The 24053-nt window shown below is 57.5% G+C and overlaps 7 protein-coding genes across 7 annotated transcripts; 6 read left to right on the top strand and 1 right to left on the bottom strand.

Moving 5' to 3' along the window:
- Positions 1-823: 823 nt before the first annotated feature.
- SLS55_005504 (uncharacterized protein) lies at positions 824-2359 on the top strand (the record flags this gene model as incomplete). The annotated part of the gene is made up of 3 exons (XM_066776951.1): positions 824-1131; positions 1181-1752; positions 1803-2359. The coding sequence occupies 3 exons, from the start codon at positions 824-826 to the stop codon at positions 2357-2359; spliced, it is 1437 nt and encodes a 478-aa protein (XP_066632793.1).
- Positions 2360-3040: 681 nt separating this feature from the next.
- cbp3 (Serine carboxypeptidase 3) lies at positions 3041-3846 on the top strand (the record flags this gene model as incomplete). Its single annotated transcript, XM_066776950.1, has 2 exons — positions 3041-3242; positions 3317-3846. 2 exons carry the CDS (start codon positions 3041-3043, stop codon positions 3844-3846), a joined length of 732 nt encoding a protein of 243 aa, XP_066632792.1.
- A 510-nt stretch (positions 3847-4356) lies between these two features.
- Positions 4357-6146, top strand: HFD1 (Hexadecenal dehydrogenase; the record flags this gene model as incomplete). Its single annotated transcript, XM_066776949.1, has 5 exons — positions 4357-4496; positions 4559-4789; positions 4845-5644; positions 5703-5742; positions 5798-6146. The coding sequence occupies 5 exons, from the start codon at positions 4357-4359 to the stop codon at positions 6144-6146; spliced, it is 1560 nt and encodes a 519-aa protein (XP_066632791.1).
- Positions 6147-9887: 3741 nt separating this feature from the next.
- On the bottom strand, positions 9888-12417 carry CRP1 (Cruciform DNA binding protein; the record flags this gene model as incomplete). The annotated part of the gene is made up of 3 exons (XM_066776948.1): positions 9888-12083; positions 12204-12339; positions 12395-12417. 3 exons carry the CDS (start codon positions 12415-12417, stop codon positions 9888-9890), a joined length of 2355 nt encoding a protein of 784 aa, XP_066632790.1.
- Positions 12418-16687: 4270 nt separating this feature from the next.
- On the top strand, positions 16688-19188 carry SLS55_005500 (uncharacterized protein; the record flags this gene model as incomplete). The annotated part of the gene is made up of 2 exons (XM_066776947.1): positions 16688-16756; positions 17056-19188. The coding sequence occupies 2 exons, from the start codon at positions 16688-16690 to the stop codon at positions 19186-19188; spliced, it is 2202 nt and encodes a 733-aa protein (XP_066632789.1).
- A 397-nt stretch (positions 19189-19585) lies between these two features.
- SLS55_005499 (uncharacterized protein) lies at positions 19586-21337 on the top strand (the record flags this gene model as incomplete). Its single annotated transcript, XM_066776946.1, has 1 exon — positions 19586-21337. The coding sequence occupies one exon, from the start codon at positions 19586-19588 to the stop codon at positions 21335-21337; it is 1752 nt and encodes a 583-aa protein (XP_066632788.1).
- Positions 21338-22562: 1225 nt separating this feature from the next.
- Positions 22563-23894, top strand: SLS55_005498 (uncharacterized protein; the record flags this gene model as incomplete). Its single annotated transcript, XM_066776945.1, has 2 exons — positions 22563-23393; positions 23622-23894. The coding sequence occupies 2 exons, from the start codon at positions 22563-22565 to the stop codon at positions 23892-23894; spliced, it is 1104 nt and encodes a 367-aa protein (XP_066632787.1).
- Between the last annotated feature and the right edge of the window lie 159 nt (positions 23895-24053).

Here is a 24053-nt window from a genome sequence, read left to right as displayed (position 1 = left end):
ACTCCCAGCGGCGTGACCGCGCCTAGACCGGTGACTACCACTCTTCGCATGGCATGGTTTTGAGGGCCGGTTGATGCTCTTGAACCGGCGAAGTTGACGCGGTTGGAAATCAGAGACGGTCCGACGCGCGCTGACCACCGGCAACAACTTTTCTCGCTTGTGCGCACACCTCAACCGAGTGTTCCTCCTTCAGACACGACTTTAGTAGTTTTCTCTTTCTTTTCTTTTCATGCGTGCCAGACTCGATCGCGACAAGGCTTTTCGCGTGCGAAACGTGGCAAGGCTATGATCATGCGATTCTTGCTTCTGTGCACGCCTGGCACCCGTATTTCTACGCAGCTCTTCACACGGCTCGCAGAACGATATACCTTAAATCTCTACTTATCCATTATAGGTTATCCGTCTGGTTTTCAGGATGCCGAAAAAGCGACTCCGACGTTAACCGGATTTGGCCGACTGACGAGTGCCATCAAGGTGCTTACTACGACACCATGATGGAAATGCTCTAAAGGGTATCTTGCCACGCAGCCATCAAGGTACTCCAGATGGCCATTCTGACCTCATATTCTCCCAACACAGTCGATTTAACTCCATCTTCGTTTATCTCCTTCTACGTGCTGAGTTTCAAAGCCATTCATTCCTTACCAACAACATGGACAGCCCAACAAGAGAGAGCACCATCTTCGTCCACGACGTGGTCATCATAGGATCTGGGCCCTGTGGCCTCGCAGTTGCCTCTCGTCTATGCGAACACACTCCTTCCGCAATCTTCACCGACGAAGAGCATCAGCGCTACCACTGGATCCGAAAGCATGGAGCGAGGATGAGCATCAAGAACAAGAAGAGCGGCCAGATCGCACAGGCTGCTCCCCGGCTCGGGAGACGATACTCCACCTTGGTGCTGGACGCAACCGGGGATCAATGGATGAACCGGTGGAACAAGCTGTTCAAGACGTTTGAGATCAAGAACTTGCGCAGTCCCATGTTCTGGCATGTCGACCCCAGCGACAGGGATGGACTGCTTGCGTACACTCACGAACAGCGCCGGGAGAATGAGCTCGTGGAGATCAGAGAGTGCGTCGGCAAGGAGATCAGCAAGCACCTCAGGAAGAAGAGGACCAAAACTCGCAAGTCTGGTTGCCGCATCCCAGCGCAAACCGCAGATGCTAATACCTCTCAGGGCCCACTCCGAAGTCGAAATCGACGAACGCGACCGCAAGGACTACTTCACACCTTCCCTTCCTCTGTTCTCAGAACATTGCGAATGCATAGTCGATCGGTACGGCCTTCGTGACGGTCTGATCCAGCAGGAACAAGTCCAGGATATCGAGTACGGCTGCGTTGGTGACGTCTCTGACGTGGACAAGATCTTCACAGTTCGGACGAATAATGGAGTGCACCATGCTAGGACAGTAGTCCTTGCAGTAGGACCTGCCAACGCCCCAAACATCCCAGATACCGATCCTATGCAGGGGTCCCGACCGATGTGCCACACCATGCAGATCCAACAGTTCCCTGATCCTATTGTCTCGGCCAAGATGAAAGCCAAGAAAGAGACCAATGTGATGGTCGTTGGTGGTGGTTTGACTTCTGCTCAAATTTCAGACCTGGCAATTCGGAAGGGTGTGACGAAGGTCTGGCATTTGATGCGAGGTCCATGCAAGGTCAAGCCGTTCGACGTCGACCTGGCCTGGATGGGAAAGTATAGGAACCTCGAGCAAGCGAAGTTTTGGACGGCAGACACGGATGAGGGTCAGTCATCTTGGTGCTGTCGGATACCACAATACTGACATTTCGTTCAGAACGCCTTGAGCAGATCAAATCGGCTCGCGGTGGAGGCAGCCTTAATCCGCCGTTCCACAAGATTCTCAAACAACAAATCGCTCGTGGACGTGTCTCGCTCCACACGCACACAGTCCTCGAGAGCAAGTCGTACGATGCCTCGACTCAGACATGGATGGTCAAGACGGAACCTCGGATTCCCGAGCTCCCACCCATCGACTACATTTACTTCGCCACAGGTATCCAGACAGACTTCGCAACTCTGCCCTGCCTCAAGTCGATGAATCGGGACTATCCTATCCATGGGCACGGAGGACTGCCGTGTCTGAACGAGGACCTCATGTGGAAGGATGGAGTGCCGCTCTTTGTCACTGGCAGATTGGCCGGCCTGCGACTTGGCCCGGCTGCAGGCAATCTGGGCGGAGCTCGCATCGGGGCAGAGAGGATTGCTTGGAGCATCGAGGATGTGCTGGCGAAGACTCCTGAACATGCGGACGAGATTGATGAGGAGTTCGATTACGTTACCGCAAGAGGCAACAGGTACACGTCCTTGAGCGTTGCGGACATGGACGAGTAGCTCGGAATTGGGCATCCTTGTACAATAAAAATCAGATTGAGCTTCTCAGACATCTGGTAAAATGATAACCAAACTTTGCAATAATTGCGGTGCTTTGAAGCTACTACCATAATGGTGAAGTCATTGATCGTAGGCGGTGGCCCAAGCTTTCCAATCCACGAGTCGCGGCCATCAAAAAGTAAGCGGCGCGCGCTCTACCTTTGCACATCCCACCTGCAGCCAGCCTACCACTCCACATTCCCACCTCTTTTCCCGTATCGTCTTCCCCTCAAACCACGCGCCAATGGCTTCCTCATTCGCCTGCAGAGCCTGCAAACGGGCCCTGCAACAGCACGCCTCCAGCTTCGCCCAGGTTAGAGAAAAATCCACAACCACCCATTGCTCACAAGAACGCCCGTCCTGAACAACAACCCCCACTCGCAGACTACCACGCGCCGAAGCACCGCAGCACCCCCCTCCTCCTCCTTCTCCTCCCTCCGCCGCTCCTCCTCCCTCGCCTCCCGCGCCTCCCGCGCCGCGCAACAAAAATGGGACGCGCCCCCGCACATGCCCGCCGAAGACGCTCCCACATCGCCCGCCGCGCTCGAGAACGACGACCCTCTCCGCGCGCAGCAGGACCGCCGCACGGCCCCGGGCAACGCGTACGCCAGCGCGTCGGCGGGGGGGCCCTCGCACGCGGCCATGAGCCGGGCCATCGCGCAGGGCCTGCACCGCCGCGCCGGCGGCAGCACCGAGACGTACGTCGCGTACGGCGGGACCGAGCTGCTGTTCCGCGAGTGCGCGCGGCAGGCCGACTACCGGGTCGACAAGGACGCGGACGGCGAGGCGCCGAAGACGGCCAAGGGCGAGGATTTGGGCGTGGGGGAGGGGTGGTGGTATGAAGGTATGTTGCTGTTGTTGTTGCTACGGATAACCTCCGAGGGGACGATTTGCTGATGTGTTTTGGGGATTCTGCAGGACTGGGTCTTACGCCGACGTTCAACACCTGGGCGCAGATAACGTTTCTCCACATGTACGCCCTGACGACGCGGATCCGCATGTTCCCCGAGGAGCACGCGCCGGCGTGGCACCAGCACCTGCTCGACCACTTCTTCTACGAGGCGGAGAACCGCATGGTCGTACACCACAACATGCAGGCGCGAGGCATCCGCAACAGGTACCTGCAGGACCTGTTCATCCAGTGGCGCGGCGTCATGGCCGCGTACGACGAGGGTCTGGTGAAGGGGGATGCCATGCTGGCGGCGGCGCTGTGGAGGAATCTCTGGAAGGCCGAGGAGATCAACGCCTCTGGGCTTGCTACCGTAGTGAGCTACCTGCGGAGGGAGATCCAGAGGTTGGAGACGGTCAGCGACGAGGACTTCACTTCTGGCGAGGTGGCCTTTGGCGGCCCCCAGCGAGAAGAGGCGCTCGTGGCGGAGGAGAGCCCTCTGGTGTCGAAGCCGTTTACCTCTGCGGAGCTGGAGCACAAGGAGGAGACGAAGAACTGAAGAAAATCACGGATTGATGCATGCGGGACGAATTTCCGTCTAATGGATTGTTAATTGATATCTGTACAATAGCTCCTGTATCATGGATGTACTGGACATAGTGTCATGGTAAATGGCGAAAGGAGCGGAGGAATACTGAGCACTCGAAATTTCTCTTCTCATCCAGTTGGCGCAACGGTGGGGCTTTTTGAGAGCCCCGAGAGTGTTTCATGGGTTCTCATCCATAGCATTCGGTGCTAAAGCCGTTACCGTACGTAAGGCGAGATACAATGGAGTGAAGCGGGCCAACCGCAAATCCGAGGGGTGCACGGATGGGGAAGGCGTGCGCTGGGCCGAGGCGCAAGCGCTCAGACGGCCAAGCTCGTCAGCTTCACATCCACGCCGCTGCTCTCTCTTATCACAGCCGCAGTGGGGCCAAAATTCAAAATCTCTCTAAAAGGAGCTGACTCCGCCCCTTCTGCCTCTCCTCCGCACCCCTCACATCCCTGCGATTTTTGTACCTCGCCCGCCATGTCGAAGCTCCCGGAGCTCCAATACACGCCCGTCGAGGCCATCCCCGCGACCGTCAACCTTCTCCGCACCACCTTCAGCACCCAGAAGACGCGGAATGTCGAGTACAGATTGAAGCAGCTGCGCAAGCTGTACTGGGGGTAAATGCGCCCTTCACCTCCGCGACTCCCGCGCCTTTGGCTGACCCGCTCGCGCGCTGCAGGCTGAAGGACAACGAGCAGCTCATCCTTGAGGCCTGCAAGAGCGACTTGAACAAGTCCTCCTTCGAGACGTACCTGGCCGAGTACGGCTGGGCCCTGAACGACATTGTCTTCGTCCAGAACAGCCTGCCGCAATGGGTCAAGGACGAGAAGGCACCCGACATCCCTCTCGTGAACAAGCTCCTTGCGCCGCACATCAGGAAGGAGCCATTGGGCACCGTCCTGGTCATTGGGTGAGTTCTTGGATACATTTTCCTGTGACAGACAGGATGCTGATGCGGGGTACAGCGCCTACAACTTCCCCATCCAGCTTTCCCTTGGACCCGTCATCGGTGCCATCGCCGCCGGCTGTACCGTGGTTCTCAAGCCCAGCGAAAATGCCCCCGCCGCCGCCGCCGTCCTGGAGAAGGTGTTCCGCGAGTCGCTCGATTCCACCGCCTACACCGTCGTCCAGGGCGGCGTCGCCGAGACCACGGCGCTCCTCGACCAAAAGTGGGACAAGATCTTCTACACGGGCGGCATCGGCGTGGGCACCATCATCGCGAAGAAGGCGGCCGAGACGCTCACGCCCGTGACGCTGGAGCTGGGCGGCAAGAACCCGGCCATCGTCACCAAGAACGCCGACCCCAGGCTGGCGGCGCGCCGGCTGCTGTGGGCGAAGCTGCACAATGCCGGCCAGGTCTGCGTCAGCCAAAACTACATTATGGTAGACCAGGAGGTGCTGCCCGCGCTGCTCGCCGAGCTGCGGACGGCGTACGACGAGTTCTTCCCGCAGGGCGCGCGCAAGAGCCCCGACTACAGCCACATCGTGAACGAGAGGCAGTTCAAGAGGCTGAGGAAGATGCTCGACGAGAGCAGTGGCAAGATCCTGATGGGCGGCACCATGGACGAGTCCGATCTGTTCTTCGAGCCCACCGTTGTGCAGGTCGAGAGCCAGAACGACGCCTTGATTGCGGAGGAGAGCTTCGGCCCTTTGATCCCCGTTCTGCCCGTCAAGGACCTCGACGAGGCCATTAAGATTGCGAACGAGGTCCATGATACTCCGCTTGGTATCTATCCGTTCGGCACCAAGAAGGAGACGGAGAGGGGTAAGTGAATGCGCGCTTCACCCGCATGGACAGTTCTGACATGAGTAAAAAAAAACAGTCCTCAACGAGACTCGTTCCGGTGGTGCCTCAGTCAACGAGTAGGTTTTCATTCTCGACAGCGTAGTCCCTATATTTGCTTACACCCTGCTTTAGCGGCTTCTTCCACGCCTCGATCCCCACGCTCGCGTTCGGTGGCGTCGGCACCAGCGGGCAGGGCGCCTACCGCGGCCGCGCCTCCTTCGACTCCTTCACCCACCGCCGCTCCGTGACGACGACTCCCGGCTGGATGGAGTCCCTCCTCGCCGTCCGCTACCCGCCGTACACGGCCGCGAAGCAGAAGCAGTACAAGCAGATGAGCGAGCTCAAGCCCAACTTCGACCGCAACGGAAACGCAAAGACCAACTGGCTCCTCGCCATCGTGGGTCTGGGCGCGAAAGGTAAGGGAAGTGGCCTCGTGAGGTGGCTGCTCGTGCTTCTTGGTAAGTGGAACCTTTCTGGCTGACGCCGATGTTTGTTCTCCGCAGCTTGAGAATTTTGTTTAGCTGACACCGTCTGTGAACAGTTGCGGTCGGTGCCAAGCAGTACCGGGAGAGGACGCTGCTGTAGCTGCAGCGGCGTGCTGGTGAGGGTTTGATGGGTAGGTCACTCGTTAGGTTGTGTTTTGTTTCTTTGATCAGTTAGGTATTGTCGTTTGCGATATCCCTATTGCGATATATACTGTTTAGGAAAATTGTACACGACAAGTGGTTTGACGAGGACGACGGGGATGGGACTGTATGTACATGTGACTGTAGGAGGTACGAAATTGATTGCTTCATATAACTAGCCCGTCAGACATGTGTGTGGCGTCTCTACGGATGACAACGGGAACGACGACCCATCTTGCGGTCTGTTTCAACTGGCCTTCTCACTGGCGTTGCCACAAACATGAATCACATTTAGCAAGAGAGGTTTTGGACCCATCGCGTGCTCCTCATCACAAAAGAAGAATGCCGAAGTTCTCCAGCCTTCATGAATTCGGCCTTGCGTCATCAGTATAAATACGTGACGGGATTCTTCCACACAGTCCCGCCGGGCGAGTATGTTGGCGTGAGTTTTCCGCACAAGGCCGGGCCATGGCCAGGGCCAGGGCAGCTGCGCGTGCGGGTCTTTGGCTAGGTGTGGTGGATGGAGGTGGGTTTAAAAGGACCCCGATTGTTTGTGTGTGTCTCTTTCGGCGGTTGTGTCGGTCATCGAGATGTGGAGAGGACTGTACATGGTTGGAGAACCGAAAAACTGTCTGATACTCCGGTCTCGCGTTCCCCGCCCACAGAGTCTACATCTCGCGGAGTGCCTGGTCTAGGGTAATCGGCAAAGGATTAATGGTATGCAGCATTTTGGTACAACAATGGCTGTTCGCCGGCTTGCCTTGCTGTTTGTTTTCATCATGGACGACTGATGGTGTTTATCATCGGGGCTCACAGGCAGCAAAGTAGCTCGAGGGCCAGATTGGCTGTAGTCGCTGGAAGCCGGGACGGCCGGAAAGTGTTGTTGCTAAGTGTTGTTGTCAAGCAAAGCCCAAAGAAGTGAACTTTTGGAATTGGTATTGGTAAGAGTTGCCAGGTCCAGTTCCTGATGGTCGGAGGAGCGGATAGAGTCCCCGGTTTTAAAGTAATGAAAGACCCTCATAATGCCCCCGATGGCCCATGACGTAGGCTTGCCACCAGACAGACATGCGTTCGATCAGCTGCCATGGTGAGCCACCGCCCTCGCAGATCAGCGGGTGCTCGTGCTTTCAGCTCGATCGCTCGGGTGGCGGGGGGAAGAGACTGCCGCTGACGGGAAGTCGTTCTCTGCTTTGGTACCCCTTTAAAAGCTATACCTTACATGTAGGCCGTGGTTTGAGAAATTGAACATTCATAGTATTGTACCCACGCCCGCCAAAGGTACTCACTCTCGCGCCCGTGGGAGCTAGTACTATGGACTTTCAGGTGGCTACCTTCCCGTGCGTTTTGACAGGAGCGGGATGGCGTGGTTCTGCTGCAACATGTAGCAAACTTGTGCTTCGGCATTGATCACTTTTGGTGTATTGCATCATCATCATCGACGGTCCGGCTGGGAGAAGGCCTGTACTCAAGTCCCCAGTACTCTTAGTCGATATCCTCGTACTCTCTTTCTTCTCTTTGGATCAAAACTCCGCTTGAAGTTGGAATCCAAGTTTCCACTTCAGGATCAATTGCAGGCTTTTGTTGGTTGGGAAGCGGGGCGAGTGCCATAACGCTCACATGATCCCCCTCCGGAAGAAAAAAAACCCCCTTCTACGCTCACCGACAGTGAACTACATAAAGCTTCGTTTGCGGCTCATCATCCTCCACAATGACCCATGTTTCCATGCCTTCACAGCAACGGATGGGGTCAACTCTGGTCGCTACTGCCAGCAGCCAGGAGTTCATGAAGTTACTTCGGGTCCGGCAGGAAACAGCCCCCCGCACATGTATCAGCAGGAGCAGCGCTGATTTATGAAAACTGCTTAGATCTGAAGGAAGTAGCCAGACCATCTTCAAGATGCACACCATCATCATGTGGAGATGCTGGTCGTCGTTGTCATTTGGAGAGGATCGATGAGAATCGAGTGGGCGTCTGGCCAACAGGAGTCAGGAGTCACGGAAAGGCTCCCTGATATGCTCAAGGTGCCGCCAAAGAGAGACAAGAAACCCAGTAAGGAAAAACCTTCCACTGTGTAAACCATCGAGGCCTATAGCAGAGTGTGAAGTGTAGTCTGGCCGTGGAACCACTTCGCTTTATGTCAAGAAATTGCCCGTCCCAACAAGCATGGCGAATCAGCGGACCGACGTGAATCGAGGCATGTATGCATCACCTGGCCACTTTTCCGAAAGATCCATGAGCCCCGTGCTTGGACGCTTGTTCTAGGCATCCCCGTTGACTTCGTTACACATTTAAAGATCCATAGTCTGAACGGTTCTGGAGCCAAAGTCTCGTATTTTGTGAGCACTTCGACATGGTTAAGTACGTTCTACACTTCCGTGAGCCCCTCTCAGAACCTCGTAGTCACGAAGATTCTAAGCTGCAGAGTAAATGGCCGCTTTTTTTTTTTTTTTTCTGTCAATGCCATTCTGCATCATTTGTAGCAAATGCTGCGCTTCAGCAGCAGAAGTCGAACTTGGACGTCACCGATGCGCTGCACAACGCCATCGCAATTAGCATTACTATTGAGACACTTGCCATGCCTCCCAAAAAGTGACATCGTTACCTCGGGACATTTCTCCAGACATGAAAAGTAAATCCAGAGGATCTGTTTCGTGCTCTTTGAGGGAGTGAAATGGTTACTGGAGGAGACCTATATATAAATACAGGCGTGGACGCCTGGGCAGCAGCTGCTGTTGAAGGCTCTCATGCGACCTGACCCGCATCGGAAATCACGATGGACGCAGCGGCACATGAGATGCTCAGAAGCCGCGCATGTCATGTCCTTCGGGATGGTCATTGCAAACGACATCGGTTGAACACGTCGATTTCCACTCAGTAGGTTTCCTATGCAAATCGATCGATTGTAAAAGCCCCAAGGGCGCAAAAGACGGGATTCTCAGAAACGCAGAAGCAGTTTCGCCGAAACGCTGTCACGACTGTGGAGACTTGCTAAAGGAAGGTCGACAAGAAGGACGAGATGCGACGAGTAGACGATATGACAGCCAAGCAGTGCATTATGACGGAAGGACGGTCTAAAGCACCGTGTGATAGGCCAACGAGCGAAGCTGCTTTGAGGCGAACGAGAAGGTATTCAAGCAGATACAAAACAATCAGACAAGAACCATGAGCGCCAATTGACTCAGGAAAGCGAACTGATTATAGGTACCCTGGGGTACGTACGAGAGGTATATCAACAAACAACAAGAGAAAACTGCCAATAGGAAACAAGCTAAGAGAGGTGTGGACGAAATGCTACACACGCAGTAAAAAAAGGACGGGCTACAAACCAAGAAATGCAGAAGACCTCCCGTCGCCAACCAAACATTCCTACTGTCAGCCCGACTGCCATTGCCATTAAACCTAGAGAATCCCCACCACACTTCATCATCATTCCGATATCAAAATGGCAACCAAGTTGCTCATGCTCGCGGGTAGGTATCCACTGAATCGCTTCGACGATTGGCACTCTTTTTCCCGCATTTTTTTTTTCTTTCTAACTGCACGCCGTTAGGTCGAGTCGTCACCTCGGACCTGAGATATCGAACTCTAAGCCAACTTAGGAAGACGCCTGCTGCGGCTGCTGCGGCTGCGACTGCTGCTGTTGCTGCTGCTGCTGCTGATGCTGCTCCTTGTGAGCGCCACCAGTGAACTTGTCCTTCAGCTTGCCCCAGAAGCTGCGCCTCTTGGCCTTCTTGTCAGACCCGGAGGAGGCGGGTGTGTCAGGAATGGTCTTGTCCTTCTCGGACTTGGCGGGAGTGGCCGGAGGCTTCTGGTCGTTCTCCGTGGCTTCCGAAGTTGCAGGCGCAGTAGTAGTCTCGGGGCCGGTAGTAACGGTGGGCTCAGTCTGCTCAGTGGTGGTGGGACCAGCAGGCGCAGCATTGGCCTCCGAGGTTGCGGGGGCAGTGGTAGTTTCGGTGCCGGTGGTGACGGTGGGTTCGGTCTGCTCGGTAGTGGTGGGAGCGGCAACGTCGCCCGTGGGGCTGACATCGCGGCTCACCTCGGGCCGCGCAGGCTTGTCGGCAGAAGCATTAAGGTCGCCAGGAATCTCGTTGACCTTCTGATCAGATCCCGGAGGAACGGTGAGGGAGGTCTCGGGGACCGAGGGCTCGCTGGACGACTTCAGAGGCTCATCCGGAGACAGCGCCTTGGGGCTAAGATCATTCTCGGCCTCGGTCGTAGCAGCAGGAGCCGTGGCGGACAGAGCGGCACTCTCGGTGGGCGCAACATCGGCGATTTCGTCCGTCTTCTGGACCTCCTGCTTCAGCTCGCTCTCAACAGCGGACTTAGCCTCGATGGCCTCAGGGTTGGTGGCGGCTTCAGGGCTCGCATCAGCCTGGGCGATGGACTCCTTGACCACATCAGGGACGGCACTGGTGGAAGCAGTACCGTTGGCTTCGCTCTCAGGGACCTTCTTGAGAAGCTCCTCTTCCATCTCAGCCTTGTCAGCCACGGCCTCGGGGTTCGCGGCAGCCTCGGGGCTCTGTCCAGACTGCTCAATGGAGCTGAAAACCGTAGCGGGGACATCCTTCTCCTCGGCGGTCTGGCCCGTGGCGTTCGACTCAGCGACCTTGTTCAGCAGCTCATCTTCCATCTCAGCCTTGTCGGCGACCGCCTCAGGGTTCGCAGCTGCCTCGGGGCTGGCGTGCGCATCCTCAATGGAGTCGGTAACGACCTTGGGCACCTCTTCAGGACCCGGCTCGCTCGTGGTGGCAGCGCCAATAGCTTCCGAGGCCTTATCCTTCGCCATGACGGCGGCACCAAGTGCGATGGTGCCGGCAGTCGCAACACCACCAGCGACAGCGCCAGCAACGTTGGCAGCGGGCGAGTTCTCAGAGGTAGCAGGCTGCTCAGGAACCTTCTCAAGAAGCTCCTGCTCTGTCTCAGCCTTCTCGTCGACAGCGATGGGGTTTGCGGAGGCTTCGGGTGCAACTCCGGCGTCAGCCTGACTCTCCGAAACGACATCGGGCACACTGCGCGGTTCCTTGGGAACCTGGCCAGCGAGAGTAGCGGTGGTGCTCTCCGGGTGCGCAGACTGAACAGTCACACCAGGATCGGCCTCAGTTGCGCTCGGGCCAGATCCAATGGGGAGACTGGACTCGGGGATGGTGGTGGAGGTGATGCCGGGGATGTCGAACATGGCGGCGCCACGCTCGGCCTCAGGAGTGACGACGGGGCCAAGCTGCGGCGGAAGCGAAGCGCCCTTCTCATACGACTCCTTGTCCAGCGTGACGTTGCTGTGGACGTTGTTTGCGGAGATGGACTCGGGCTCGGGAACCTTCTCGCCAGGCGCCAGGCTGATGGGGTTGCCGGCAGTGTTGGTGGCAGGCAGCGGGTTCACGCCGAAAGCCTGCTCCTTCTGCTCATCCTGGGCCTTGAGCTCCTCGTCGTCCTGAACGGTCGAGTCGACGGTGTTGGAGTGCAGGGTGCTCGGGTCGGGGACGGGCTCGCCGGGGGCAAGCTTCACGGGGTTCGCATCGCCATTGGAGGCGGGAATAGGGCTCACGGAAAAGGCGTTCAGCTCATTGGCGGGGGTCTCGATGAAGGCACCGGGAACGTCCTCGGCCCTGGGCGTCTCCTTGGGCTCGTCGGCGGCAAGCTGGGCAGTGGTGGAGTCGGGGGCGGCGGAAGACATGATGTGAGCGGATGGGGAGGAGAAAATATCGGCGGGGAGGAGGACGTTGTTGTAGATGCCGTGGCCGTCGTCTTCCTGAGGGGCCTGTGTGCTGGTGGTCCAATTGCCGTCGACGACAAACTGTGGGTGGAGCGGTAAGCGGTGTGTGCGTTGACCAGGTGACGAAATCCGGTTTGCAGGCGGCGGGGATTTGGAGTGCGCACGGCACGGTGGGACTCGGGCGCACCGGGTGGGACTGACCTTATAAAGCACCTTGTCGTCATTCTCGGGGAGCTGGACCGTCTTCTCGAAACGACCATCCTTGTGGTCCAGCTGCACGCTCTTCGCCCAGTCATCGAAGGTGCCGGTGACATAGACGTCGCTGGCGGGGCCCTCCCTAGACTCGGAGATCAGCTGGGTTTGGCGCGCGAAACGAGGGCAATTTCGCGTACCATCTGAATGTGTAGGAGCCCATTGTGGGCAGGGCGCGCGCGGCGGGGTCGGTCCGGCAGGCTGCGAGGGATGCGCTGAGCTGGCTGCGGGCGAGGCGGCAGGAATCGACGGTCAATCGCGCAGCACGGCTGGCTGGCTGAGTCGCGGCGCGGCGGAGCGTGAGCGCTGGCAGGCGCTACCGGTAGCACGGCGAGCTTGGGGCGCGTGCAGTGTCAATCGAGCGGCGCGGTGCGAGGGTGTAGAGAGCCGGAGAGCGCGAGAATCAAAATGTTGAAGAAGCTGGCAGCCGCGGTGACGCGCAGCTTAACGTCTGGGGTGCTTGCTTCAGGTGAGCTCCAAGCGACTGCTGCCAGCCTGCCAGCCTCTTCCCAGCCCGCTCCGCTCGCCCCGATTCCCAACACCATCGGCGCCGGCCACCGGCCACTTCTCCGGCGCTGCCTGCTGCCTATCGCGTCAGACGCGCCCGCTCTCACATGTCCTTGCGCAACCTTCTTATCAGCGACCGACTCGCCGTGTCTCCACGCAAACCGCGCCGTTGCACCAAACCCTCCGATCGGCGCCCGGCATCGTCTGACGCCCGTCAAACACGTCGCTGCTTCCCCACGTTGGCTCCATCGCCAGCCGACTTGTCACTGACACCGCGCCGTCCATCCGTCTCTTGCCGTGGTGCATGCACTTGCACTATTACTCGCGTGGCGTCGTGGCGCAGCGGCTCCAACATGGCCCCATCGCATCTCCGGCCAGATCCTGCTCACTCTGCCCACCAGAATAGCAGCAATCGCCGCTCCGTGTGCTCTGGCGCTTCGACGAACTGCTGTGGCCGCGCCCTGCACCCTGCTCCCTGCTCCGGCGAGACGGTCCGTGGTTGGCAGCAAGCCTCAGTTTAGTCGACCGCTGCCGCTGCTTTGCCGGAATTTCATCTTCTCGTCCTCGATGCCTCGCGATCGAAGACCATTGCATGCCAATTTCTGCACCTCGGACCCGAAGCGGGCGATCAAGGCAGGCGCAATTTACATTTGGTGACTCAGCCTGCTGCCAACCTCGACCCCCGCTCCAGATGCCTCCTGCACGACACATCAGTTCCTCTTCTGCCGTTTCAGAAGACAAAACGGGGTCCCCACGTTTGCTTTTGACCGTTTGCGGCCAACAGTGGCTTCCCCATCGAATAGCCCCCAACTCTTCTCCTACCGTTGGAGCTCCGCCGATCCGTACCCGCAGGCTCCACACAAAGCCTTGCGCATCTGCCCAACACGTTTGCCTGCCTTGTCTCTGAATATAGATAGAAGTCTAGTCAAGGGACCGGTCCCAGTCTACTCGTTGTGTAGTATGGAGAAAGCGCCAACAGCAACAGATGAATGCGACCCAGCGAAAGGGTAACATCGGGGAACAGCCATGTTATCCTATTCGAGATCAACCCAACTAACTCTGCCTCTACCACAGTTCGCTGTTCCCTGCAGTGAGATGTGTTTCAGCTTACAGTCAGCCAGTTTCCCGCCCTTCAGGCTGGGGCAAAGCCTTGGGGCCCCCGGATTATAAGCAGACAGTTCCCTGCCCACTCCAATGCTCACTCTTCAGCGCAGACACACTCATTTGTTCTGTCTCTTCGTTCGCGACACCTGGAGGCCTTCCCGAAGTTACCACTTCAATCGAGATGACAACAAGCAGCGGTTCCTGGGGGGAGACCCGCAGGAAAGGGAACACGATGGCAACAAGCGCCGAGGATGATGTTGTCGTGTCCACTGTCAGAGGAGACATTAGAGGTATGCCTGCGAGACTTTCATGCACTGCACCAAAGGTCAACCTACATGCCAGCGGATTCTCAGTTCCGCGAGCATCCCTTACCCGTGCATATTCCCTTTACCCACTTCCTCTGTAACCTTTGCCTTCATCACAATCTGTATCGGCGAGTGGGACAAGCTAACTGTCCCATAGGCATGCGTTACCCACACATTTTGAATCACATGAGCACCTACACCATACCTTCGATCGACGAGGTGCTCAACCTTTATCACGAATTCCAGTCTCCCAGCGACTATGTCCTGGACTTGGAGCCAAGTTACTCGGACAGCTGTAGACCCGATGTGCGCCCAGCGCAGCATAAGGACGACCATGATTCTATAGTCGCATCCATCGCTCGGGCCTACGCGGGTACGAATGGCCCCGAAGTAATCGGTCCAGGATCTCAACTTTATAACGTCCGCGACACATATCCTTCTGGAACCCCTACCCAATCGAGATCCGACGACGACGAATCTAGCTCATCACACGGCGGCTCAGGGAGCCACACCATCCACCGCAAGGGCTCCTGGGAGTCCACGCCATCGATGACGGACAGCGATGATTCTGTGTACCTTTCAACTATTTTTGAGGAACCAGAGCCACCGGAATTGGGGGTGGACGTCGATATTGTCAAGCCTGCTTTCAGAGCGAGGAGGCAGAGAGACATTGTGGTGTCCCGAGAAATCAAAACCAAAGGAGACGGGGCAGGTATGCGTAGCAACCGTGTCTGAAAGAGTTCAGTCTCCTCTGCAGCAGGGTATTTTCTCTCCTTCAACCGACGAAAATGCGGCGTTTGGTATCTGGGTCAAACTCAAGGTTCATCAATTAGGTACTGCTTCCTGTCCGTTTTCTATACTTCTGTATATCCTTCATTGATTAGATTTATCAAAACACTCGGAGCAATCTGAATAGTAAGAAAGAAAGAAACGAGATGCGATTCCTGCTCAAGTGATCTTACGTCAGACTGCGAGCTGCAATGACTTCATACTCAAGCGTGGTAATGTGTGAGTGTCTGCACTTATCGTACTTTTACGTTTCATTATTTTGACTGACCTCGGAGTTATCTTTCTTTGTGGAATTGAATGATTGCTGCGCAATACTTACGGTCGCTCCGAAAACAGGGTTGCTAATTGCTGAGGGTGACGCTCACGTGCCCCGCGCCTTCCTTGACTCCGAGCGCAACCGCGTCCCTTCCTTCCCACTACGCATCCCCAAAGGCGCCTTGATGCGCCGTCCATCTCATCCAGCGACCATCCGAAATCCGTCTCCGCAGAGACACGAGTGCGCAATTCTTCAAAAGCTGGGGCACTGGGAACGTCCGCCAGGCCGTCAGCTCGCCGCACTCCGACGGTCTCGGGAACCATGCACCTCAACTTGACGCACGCAACCATCATCCCATCCAGCCTAACCAGAAGATCGATGCTGGAAACTTCGCCCCCAAAGCGATAGACTTATAATGGCACCTGCACGCGGACGGACGAGAAAGCCCCGAAACTCCGCGTTGTGGAGCTGCTCAGCCACACGGGCTGCTTGTCAACCTCAACTCTTTGGGTAGCGATTTTCACATCAACAACAGCTCCGAATCTCATATTCACTGTTGGAATTATTTCATCTCATACTGATGTTCTATCGACAATCTGTTTTCCACCACGGACTGACATGCTCAGCATTAGCCGGGTCAGCCTACCTGGAAGACGGCCTTCGTCTTTGTTGATGTTCGATCAGGCTTCTCAAAACTCAGCCTACGCAAAATTCGTTGATGCAGCCTATTCAAGCGGTAGGGAGGCCTTTCTCTCGTCTTGGCCCGTAAGATGTGTAAGTCAGCCATTTTTCAAGCATGTCCCATGCTCACTAGAGAATAGCCATGAGAACAGCCTACGGTTATTCTTACAGCGGATGTTGCTTCCCGAAAGTCTAAAATGTAAAGATGCCGACAAAAAGGATCGGCACCGACCTCGTTTGGCTCGACTGACGTGCATGTCTCTACCATTTGCTCTTCGCTTGCTCACTCCGCATGCGTCGACTGCAACCTTGGTGGATACAGTTTCAGACCGACCGGCATTTTCCATGTTCTATAGGACCCTGCATAACACGCCGGGGCTTGAAGGGACAAATCGGAATGGCTCCCGCAAGTCGAAGAGCTGAGCCCGTCGACTTGACAAACAACATCCATGGCATCTGTCAGTGCGATCAGCAGTTCTTCTCGGCTAGCGGATCTGCTTATACGCCATTGCTAGCTGACGACCAGTTCTCTCAGGGGCCAATAGGGGCGGCAGGGGAAGGAGGATCGAAGCTCTAAATCAACAAAGGACGTCTTCCGCTCCTGCGTCGGTCAAGCCATAGCGCAAACCTTCGAAAGTTTACGGCCTGGCGACAGTCAATGTTCTTTGATGCGCATTGTGGTGTTCCAGCGGCTTACGTCATCCAGGAGAAGGCGGTGACGCTCCTTACACGAACGGCCCCCTCCTTAAATCACACACTGCACAAGCAACCACCATCGCGTGCTGAGGACGATGAATTTTGATGCCTCGGACCTCCACTGGGAGCGACTTTACCAGGAGAACATTACCAAGTCCGGCTCTGTAAGCTTACCCGGCCCCTTGCATCATCTAGGCCGTTGCTAACGTCCGGGCCGAAGCGTCCGGGATGTGATGTTTGTTACAGGCTGAGTTGGGTCCTGCAATGCCCTCGTGGCACGTCAGTGCACCTTAACCTCGGCGCCTTCGCCGACATCACTCAGCCATCCTCATGTCCGGCGCACGCCGCCCTCGTCCGTGGAGGCCGCTGGCCTGGAAAGGCGCAAATCCAGGATGTCCATGCTTGGAGGGGTCCGGAAGGCTCGAGCGCCCAGCTGGTCGGAATTAGCCCCCACGGCGACCAGATAGTCTCCGAGTACCGGCTGGACTTGCTGGAAGACCGCATGCGAGCCGCAGCAAGGACCCCGGACCACCCGCCCGGAAAGAAATACAGCATTGGCGACAAAGACTGGATTGACCCCTCCTTGTTTTCAAAATGGATGAGGAAATGCCATCAAGAGCACGGTGATAGGTGCAATTTTATCGACTCCAAACTGCCTTATACAAGCCCCACCTGGCTCGTTGACACACAGCGCCGATGTCTGGTTGAAGCCGAGCCGGGACAGCCCTACGTGGCGCTGAGTTACGTATGGGGGGCTGCTCACCAGTACAAGACGCTTCGAGAAGACCTCGAGCAGCTCCAACAGGAAGGCTACCTTGATGATGCCGAACTTGCCATTCCTCGGACCATTAGAGATGCAATTGGGCTGGTGCCACTGATCGGTGGGAGGTACCTGTGGGTGGATTCACTCTGCATCCTGCAGGAAGACGGATACGAACTTTGGGACCAGATCCACGGCATGGCTTCCATATATGCGAATGCCACGGTCACCATCGTGGCCGCGCAGGGAGAGACTGCAGATTTTGGACTCCGCGGAATTAAGGGTGTTTCGAGCCCTCGCAGGCTAGCCGACGAGATCCACACCCTGCACGATGGCACTCAAATCTTGAGTTACGGAGACGGCTGGTTCTCCCAACTCATACCCACAAAGTACGCCCATCGAGCGTGGACCTTCCAGGAATACCTCTTCTCCCGAAGGAAAATCATGTTCAAGAACGACTCGGTGTACTGGAAATGCGAAGGTGCTACTTGGGAAGAGGAAATTGCGCAGATCCACTACCCAAGACTCGAGCTCGGCATGGGTCCGGCATCAAACATGAGCACCATGCTGCTCCCCCGCAAGCAGAGGCTCCTGCAGCCCATACCAAGTCTGAACGACTACGCCCGGCTGGTGTACGCATTCAACGCGAAGGAGCTCACGTACCCGGAAGACCTGCCCTACACGTTCGCGGGCATGGCGACGATGCTGAGCCGCAGCTTCGTCGGCGGCATCATCTGCGGGCTGCCGGCCATGTTCTTCGACGTGGCGCTGCTCTGGGGATCGCACGAGGCGTGCATGAAGCGGCGGGTGCCGCTAGCGGTGCAGGACGAAGCCGTTGACATCCTACCGTCGTGGAGCTGGATGGGATGGCAGGGACGCATCGACGCGGACGCATGGCGCAGCGGCAACGACTGCTTCCTGCAGGCGCTGGGCGAGGCGCAGACACACACGGTGCCGACGGTGGTGTGGTTCGTGCGCGAGAGCGTCGAGACGGACCTGATCAAGGTCGAGAGCACGTGGTGCAAGCACCGTACCCAGATCGAGGAGTATGGCGCCAAAGACGCCGTGCCGCCCGGCTGGTCGCGCCACCGCATCCCCCTGCGCGATCTCGTCCGCGGCGACTACGACCTGCTCAACCACCCAGACGGTCGCCCCTGGGCCTACCGCCACGAGTCGTGCCGCAAGCCCGACATCGACGAGTTCGCGCTGCACGAGAACTTTGCCTTCCCTATCCCGCTAGCTTCAGACGACCCGGAGGAACAGCTCGTCGCGCCCAAGATCTTCACCCCGCTGCTGTCAGGCTGCACCGAGCGCACCTGGCTCTACCTCGGCCAGCGCGGCCCCGAGCGCAGCGTCGAGGACGCCGAAACGCACGCGTGGCACCGCATCCCCGGCCCCTTCTCCGTTGTCGACGCGGACGGCGCGTGGGCCGGCATCCTGCAGTCGAACTTCGAGGGCATCTGCGACATGGAGCCGAGGGGGCAGCGGATCGAGCTGGTCGCGCTGTCGAGGGGGTGGTGCTGGGAGGACGTCGAGGAGGACGAGGACGAGCTGGACGGGGCGGATGACGGGTCGTTGGGCGGCGGCCGGAGCAGGAGCGGGAGCAGGAGCAGCAGCAGGGCGGGGAGGGGCGATGGCGGGGCGAACAAAAAGAAGCCGATCGAGGAGTGGGACTACGAGCAACGGCCGCGGAACGGCGAGGAGAAGTACGAGTGGTACAACGTGCTGTGGATCGAGCGGCGGAAGGGGACGGCGTATCGGAAGAGCGTGGGGAGGGTGGAGCGGAGCGCGTGGGAGAGGCAGAGGAAGGACTCGACGTTTTTGAAGCTGGCATGATGATTTCGCAGACGGCCGTAGCTTGGGTTGTGATATATATCTCTATATATGGGGTTGGGGCGGCGCATTGCAAGGATATCACTTTGATTTATGAGATGTTTTTTCTTTTCTTTTTTTGGTTTCTGCATCCTCAGCTTCTGTCGAGTGTTGTCCCGAATTGTTCGTGAGGGGTGATACGGTGGTGGGTGTTGACGTCTAGCTAACTACTTTAAGGGGGTGGTGGTGGTGGTGAGTTGTGTGGCTTGCGACTAAGCTCATTAGAGCCTTGTTGCCTGGCCTGGAAAGGACCGAGCAGCAACCATATATAAACGACAACGACACCGCACATGCTCTTCTTCCCCACCATCCTCCGTCTTCTCTTCTTGCAACAAACACCCCCACATCTCATCCCGCCATCATGGATCGCCTACCCCCGGAACTCATAGCCCTAATCATCTCCTTCCTGAACGAGGACGGCAACGACAACGACACAACCACCACCAACCTCGCCGCCTACGCCCCCATCTCCCGCCAGTACCAAGTCGCCGTCGAGCACCTCACCTTCCGCCGGCTGCGCGTGCAGAGCGGCGCCGAGCAGCTCGCCCTCTTCGCCGAGCGACTCCTCCCGCGGCACCGCCGCGCCGCCCTGGCGGAGATCGCGTTCGAGGTTTTGCTCCCCGCGTACTCGGCCGACCGCGCGGCCAAGTTCGAGAGGAGGCGGGAGCGCGAGGCGAACAACGCGGCGTTTACGGAGGCGGTGGCGGCGCTTTTCCGGGTGTTGAGGGGGTGGGAGGAGGAGGGTGAGGAACTGGGGAAGGCGGGATCAGGGAGGGGGAGGGGGATAGCGCTGCATCTAGGGGCGTACGCGGTGGCGGATGTGGAGAGGCCGAGGGCGTTGGACGAGTGGAGGGATCTGGGGGCGCATCGGTACGGGAAGTCGGTGTTGAGGCTGTTGGACGGAGAGGATGGGGAGCTGATGATGCAGATTCCGGAGGTTCGACGGATCGTCGAGTTTCGCACGCCCGGGAGGAGCAGGTGCACGAGGCAGCTGCGGGCGGCGTCGGTGGCGCGGATCGCGGTGGCGGGGATGCCGAACCTGGGGCGGGTGGAGTGGGAGCTGGACGACTGCGCCTTCGCCGAGGACGAGGTACGGCACCGGTACCGCAAGGACTTCGCGGACGCGCTGTCGGCCGTCGCCAGCGGGCGCCTGACGGACTTTTGCCTGCGCCTCCGCCTCGACGACCCGCAGAACGACGCGTTCAGCGTGCCCAGCGGCACCGACCCCGCCGCGGGCGTCGACGCGCTGAGCGTCGCCCTCCACGACTGGCTGTCCGCCGCGCCGAAGCTCGTCTCCTTCACCCTCGACATGTCCCTCTCCCCCAGCATCTTCGGCCCCGACGCCGCCCTTTCTCCCTCCTCCCCCTCCCCCTCACCATCATCATCGTCGTCCCAACAACCTCCCCCCATCAAATACCCCCACCTCCGCACCGCCCGCATCACAACCGGCCGCACCACCGCCGCCGGCACCTGGCTCTACTCCGCCGACGCCGACGACGCCCAAGCCGTTGCCGCCGCGGACGCAGAAGAATGGGAGTGGCACGACCCCTACGACCAGAGCGGCTACTCGTCGTCGGCGTGCATGACGTCGTGGAGCTCCGAGGAGCTCGTCGACCCGGACGACTCGGACTGGGCCGAGACGTGGCACGACTGGCACGACGGCCTCGCGACGGGCCGGCGGCCGCGCCGGCACTTCCGGTCGAGGGTGGATCGCGGCTTGCTCGAAGGGTTTTTGGGAGCGGCGTCGAGGGCGGTGATGGTGAGGGAGAAAGGGGATATGCCACGGTTGGAGAGGATGGTGGTGCAGGTCGGGGAGGAGGTGGGGGGCGATTGGCAGTTTGGTCAGGGGGAGGCGCAGGAGAGGCAGATTTATTGGGAGTGCGGGGTTGATGATCAGCTGGATACTGGGGATGGGGATGGAGATGGAGGATCAGGGGGGATGAAGAAGAAGGAGAGGAAGGGGAAGGGGAAGGTGGTGCGGGTGGTTACGTTGCCGGGGGCTTGGAACGAGGATCCCCGGTGGAAGCCGTCGAAGGAGTTGAGGGAGATGTGGGAGGGGTGGGTCGGGGAGGAGGGGAGGGTGGAGGTTTCCCTTTGCGAGGATAACTTTTGAGAGAGAGAGATATGTATCGGAAACTTATATTTACTCTTCTCTCCTTCTCGTCGAGACCACCACCTATCATGGGACATACGCCACCATCGTACGGAGTGCCAATCGTGTAATAATCAGTTTCCGCTCTTCCCCTAGTTAATTAAATTACGCCATGAGAATAGCATCTCGGCCATCGTTCTCTGATAAGGTCGTGTTGCGATCAACCATCTCTGCAGCGGCCATTGGGCTGACAAGCGAGACCAATACCAGAGTTTTATAGGCAGATATTTTAGTCACGTTGCACAGCATACTTAGCCAAACTCTTGGCCCTCCGGCCCCGTTAGCCTCACTCCATCCCCTCCACCCAAATGACGCAGTTCGTCTTTGCTGCTCATACAACTGGCAGCGCAATATGAACGCCCTCCACGACTTCTCGGAAACCAAACTCCAGGAGGAAGACTTCGAGACAGTTCTTCCTGCCATACCCGATGGAATGTGCAGCCTTTGCCGCCAGCCGGTCGCGGGAGATAACATCTGTCGACCCTGCCGCGTTCTGAAGTTAAAAGAAGACAACTCCGCGGTCCCAAGATCACTGTTTCTTCCAGCACGCAGGAACTTATGCCAATGTTCATCGGTATCCGTGCTACTCCAGAATCGCGTCCCCATCTGTGAGTCATGCGGCTGCAATCTCATCGATTTCCGGCCTATCTACTATACCGTCACCAGCGATGGACCGGATGATATCTCTACCATCCCAGTGGAGCCGGACTCAATCAAGGAAACGTCGCGCCGGTACACGTACGCTCCAATCCAGCAGGACAGGGAGATCCGCTTGGCTATTTTACATCCAGCTACGATAGCCGAGCCAGTCCATTGCACACTCGTCCGCATGGATGTTGAAAATCTACCTCCTTTTGAGGCTGTATCGTACACATGGGCGGACCAAAATGACGATTCATTGCTGTGCAAGAGCATACTCTGCGGGACGGGCCGTAGACGTCTGCCGATCACGTCAAATTGCGAGCATGTCCTCCGACGCCTTCGCCTGACAAACTTGAAACGTCTCATTTGGATCGATTCTGTTTGCATTGACCAGTCCAACATGGGAGAACGCACCCACCAGGTCCGCTGGATGTCTCGCATATATTCGAGGGCGTTCCGAGTTTTGCTGTACTTGGGAGAGGCAAGTGAGTCTAGCAAGACGTTATTTGACTTGCTTAACGGCACCGCTCGAATCGAAGAAGCCATGACGCGCAGCCCAAGCTCTTCTTATCGACTCTCATATGATATTTCAGCGTCAATCCGCTTGCAGGTCACCAAGGGAGTCGACGAACTCTTCACAAGGCCATGGTTCTTCCGAACTTGGGTCATACAAGAGGCCGCCCTTGCGAAGCAGGCTGTGGTCATATGCGGGAATGACTTTGTGCCCTGGAACTCACTCTCAATTATCAACCTCAACCTTACCAGTCATCCCTTTAAACTGTGTAGATGGGGTGCGGCTGGGGATATCCGTCGCAGCCCCGACCCTCCAAAGACCTTCCTGAACCATGTCCCTCCCACAATCCGGCTTCAGCTTGGACACACAGACCAGAGCCGCAACTTGTGGAACCTTGTTCGCGACGTCCGAGCCTGTCGTGCCAACGACCCCCGCGACAAGATTTTTGCCGTTCTCGGACTGGTCAACGATATGAATGCGCGGCCTTTCATCCCCGATTATTCCAAAACCGTGGGCGAAACATATCTCGACTTTGCAATATACCTCATCTCAGAATCCAAAGCGTCTTTGGCCGACATCCTACGGGAAAGCCAGAGCCAGACCCACATCGCGGAAGTGCCTTCGTGGGTCCCTGACTGGTCCGCGGAGCCCATGTCGTTTGCCGTCGCGCGAGATTTCATGGCACCTCTTTCCCACGCGCAGCCCGGCCCGGAGACGGAGATCAGCACGCTGGTGCCCAGAGGCGGGACCCTCGACTTTCTGGGAAAGGAAATCGACATCGTGCACTGCATGGATGTGGAATATGCGCCTGGAAAGCCAATCATCCGCAAAATAGTAGACATCATGCCGACATACCAGTCGGTAATTGTCCCCTGGATAAAAGCTTTTTGGCAAGAAACATTCGCCAGCTGGGAGGAAAGTGGCTCGTTCCATGGCATTCGGCTTTCCGGTCCCCCCATTGACCCTCGTGTCATGCGACATCTCAACAAGCTATTTCTTCGTATATTAGGGTCCTGTTCCCCACACCGAGCGGAACAACTTCCGAGACACTGGATGCCCTGCACCACGTGCTTGGGCCCTCTCTCGCAGTCTTTCAAGTCTCTTCTTTCCATGTTGGAGAGTATTCCAGGACACACACTATTCCTCGGTGAGAATTGCATCTTTGTCGGGGCCGGACCGCTCGCCATGATGGAAGGTGACGCGGTGTGTCTCCTCGCCGGACTCGAGCTTCCGTGGGTGCTCCGGCCGCACCGGGACGGCTACCGACTCGTCGGCGAATGTGCGTTCTTCGAGCCGGGCGAGCACTGCAAGAAGTGCGAGCCACCGGAACCTCGAGAGTGGAAGCGTATCATCATCTACTGAGCAGAACATACTTGCTTGCACCAATCAAACTCTCACGGCCGGACAGTTCGACTCTTGGGAACCGAAAGTCCAGAGCAGAGCTTTCAACTTTCGACATGTCATTCATTGTTCTCATCTGGTTCATGTCATTCACGAATCCTGGGCGCAGACTGTTCACGT

The sequence above is a fragment of the Diplodia seriata genome (genome assembly GCF_021436955.1).
Source record: "Diplodia seriata strain FDS-637 chromosome Unknown scaffold_5, whole genome shotgun sequence".
In the NCBI taxonomy this organism is placed as follows: domain Eukaryota; kingdom Fungi; phylum Ascomycota; class Dothideomycetes; order Botryosphaeriales; family Botryosphaeriaceae; genus Diplodia; species Diplodia seriata.
This window is presented reverse-complemented; position numbering and strand designations above follow the sequence as displayed.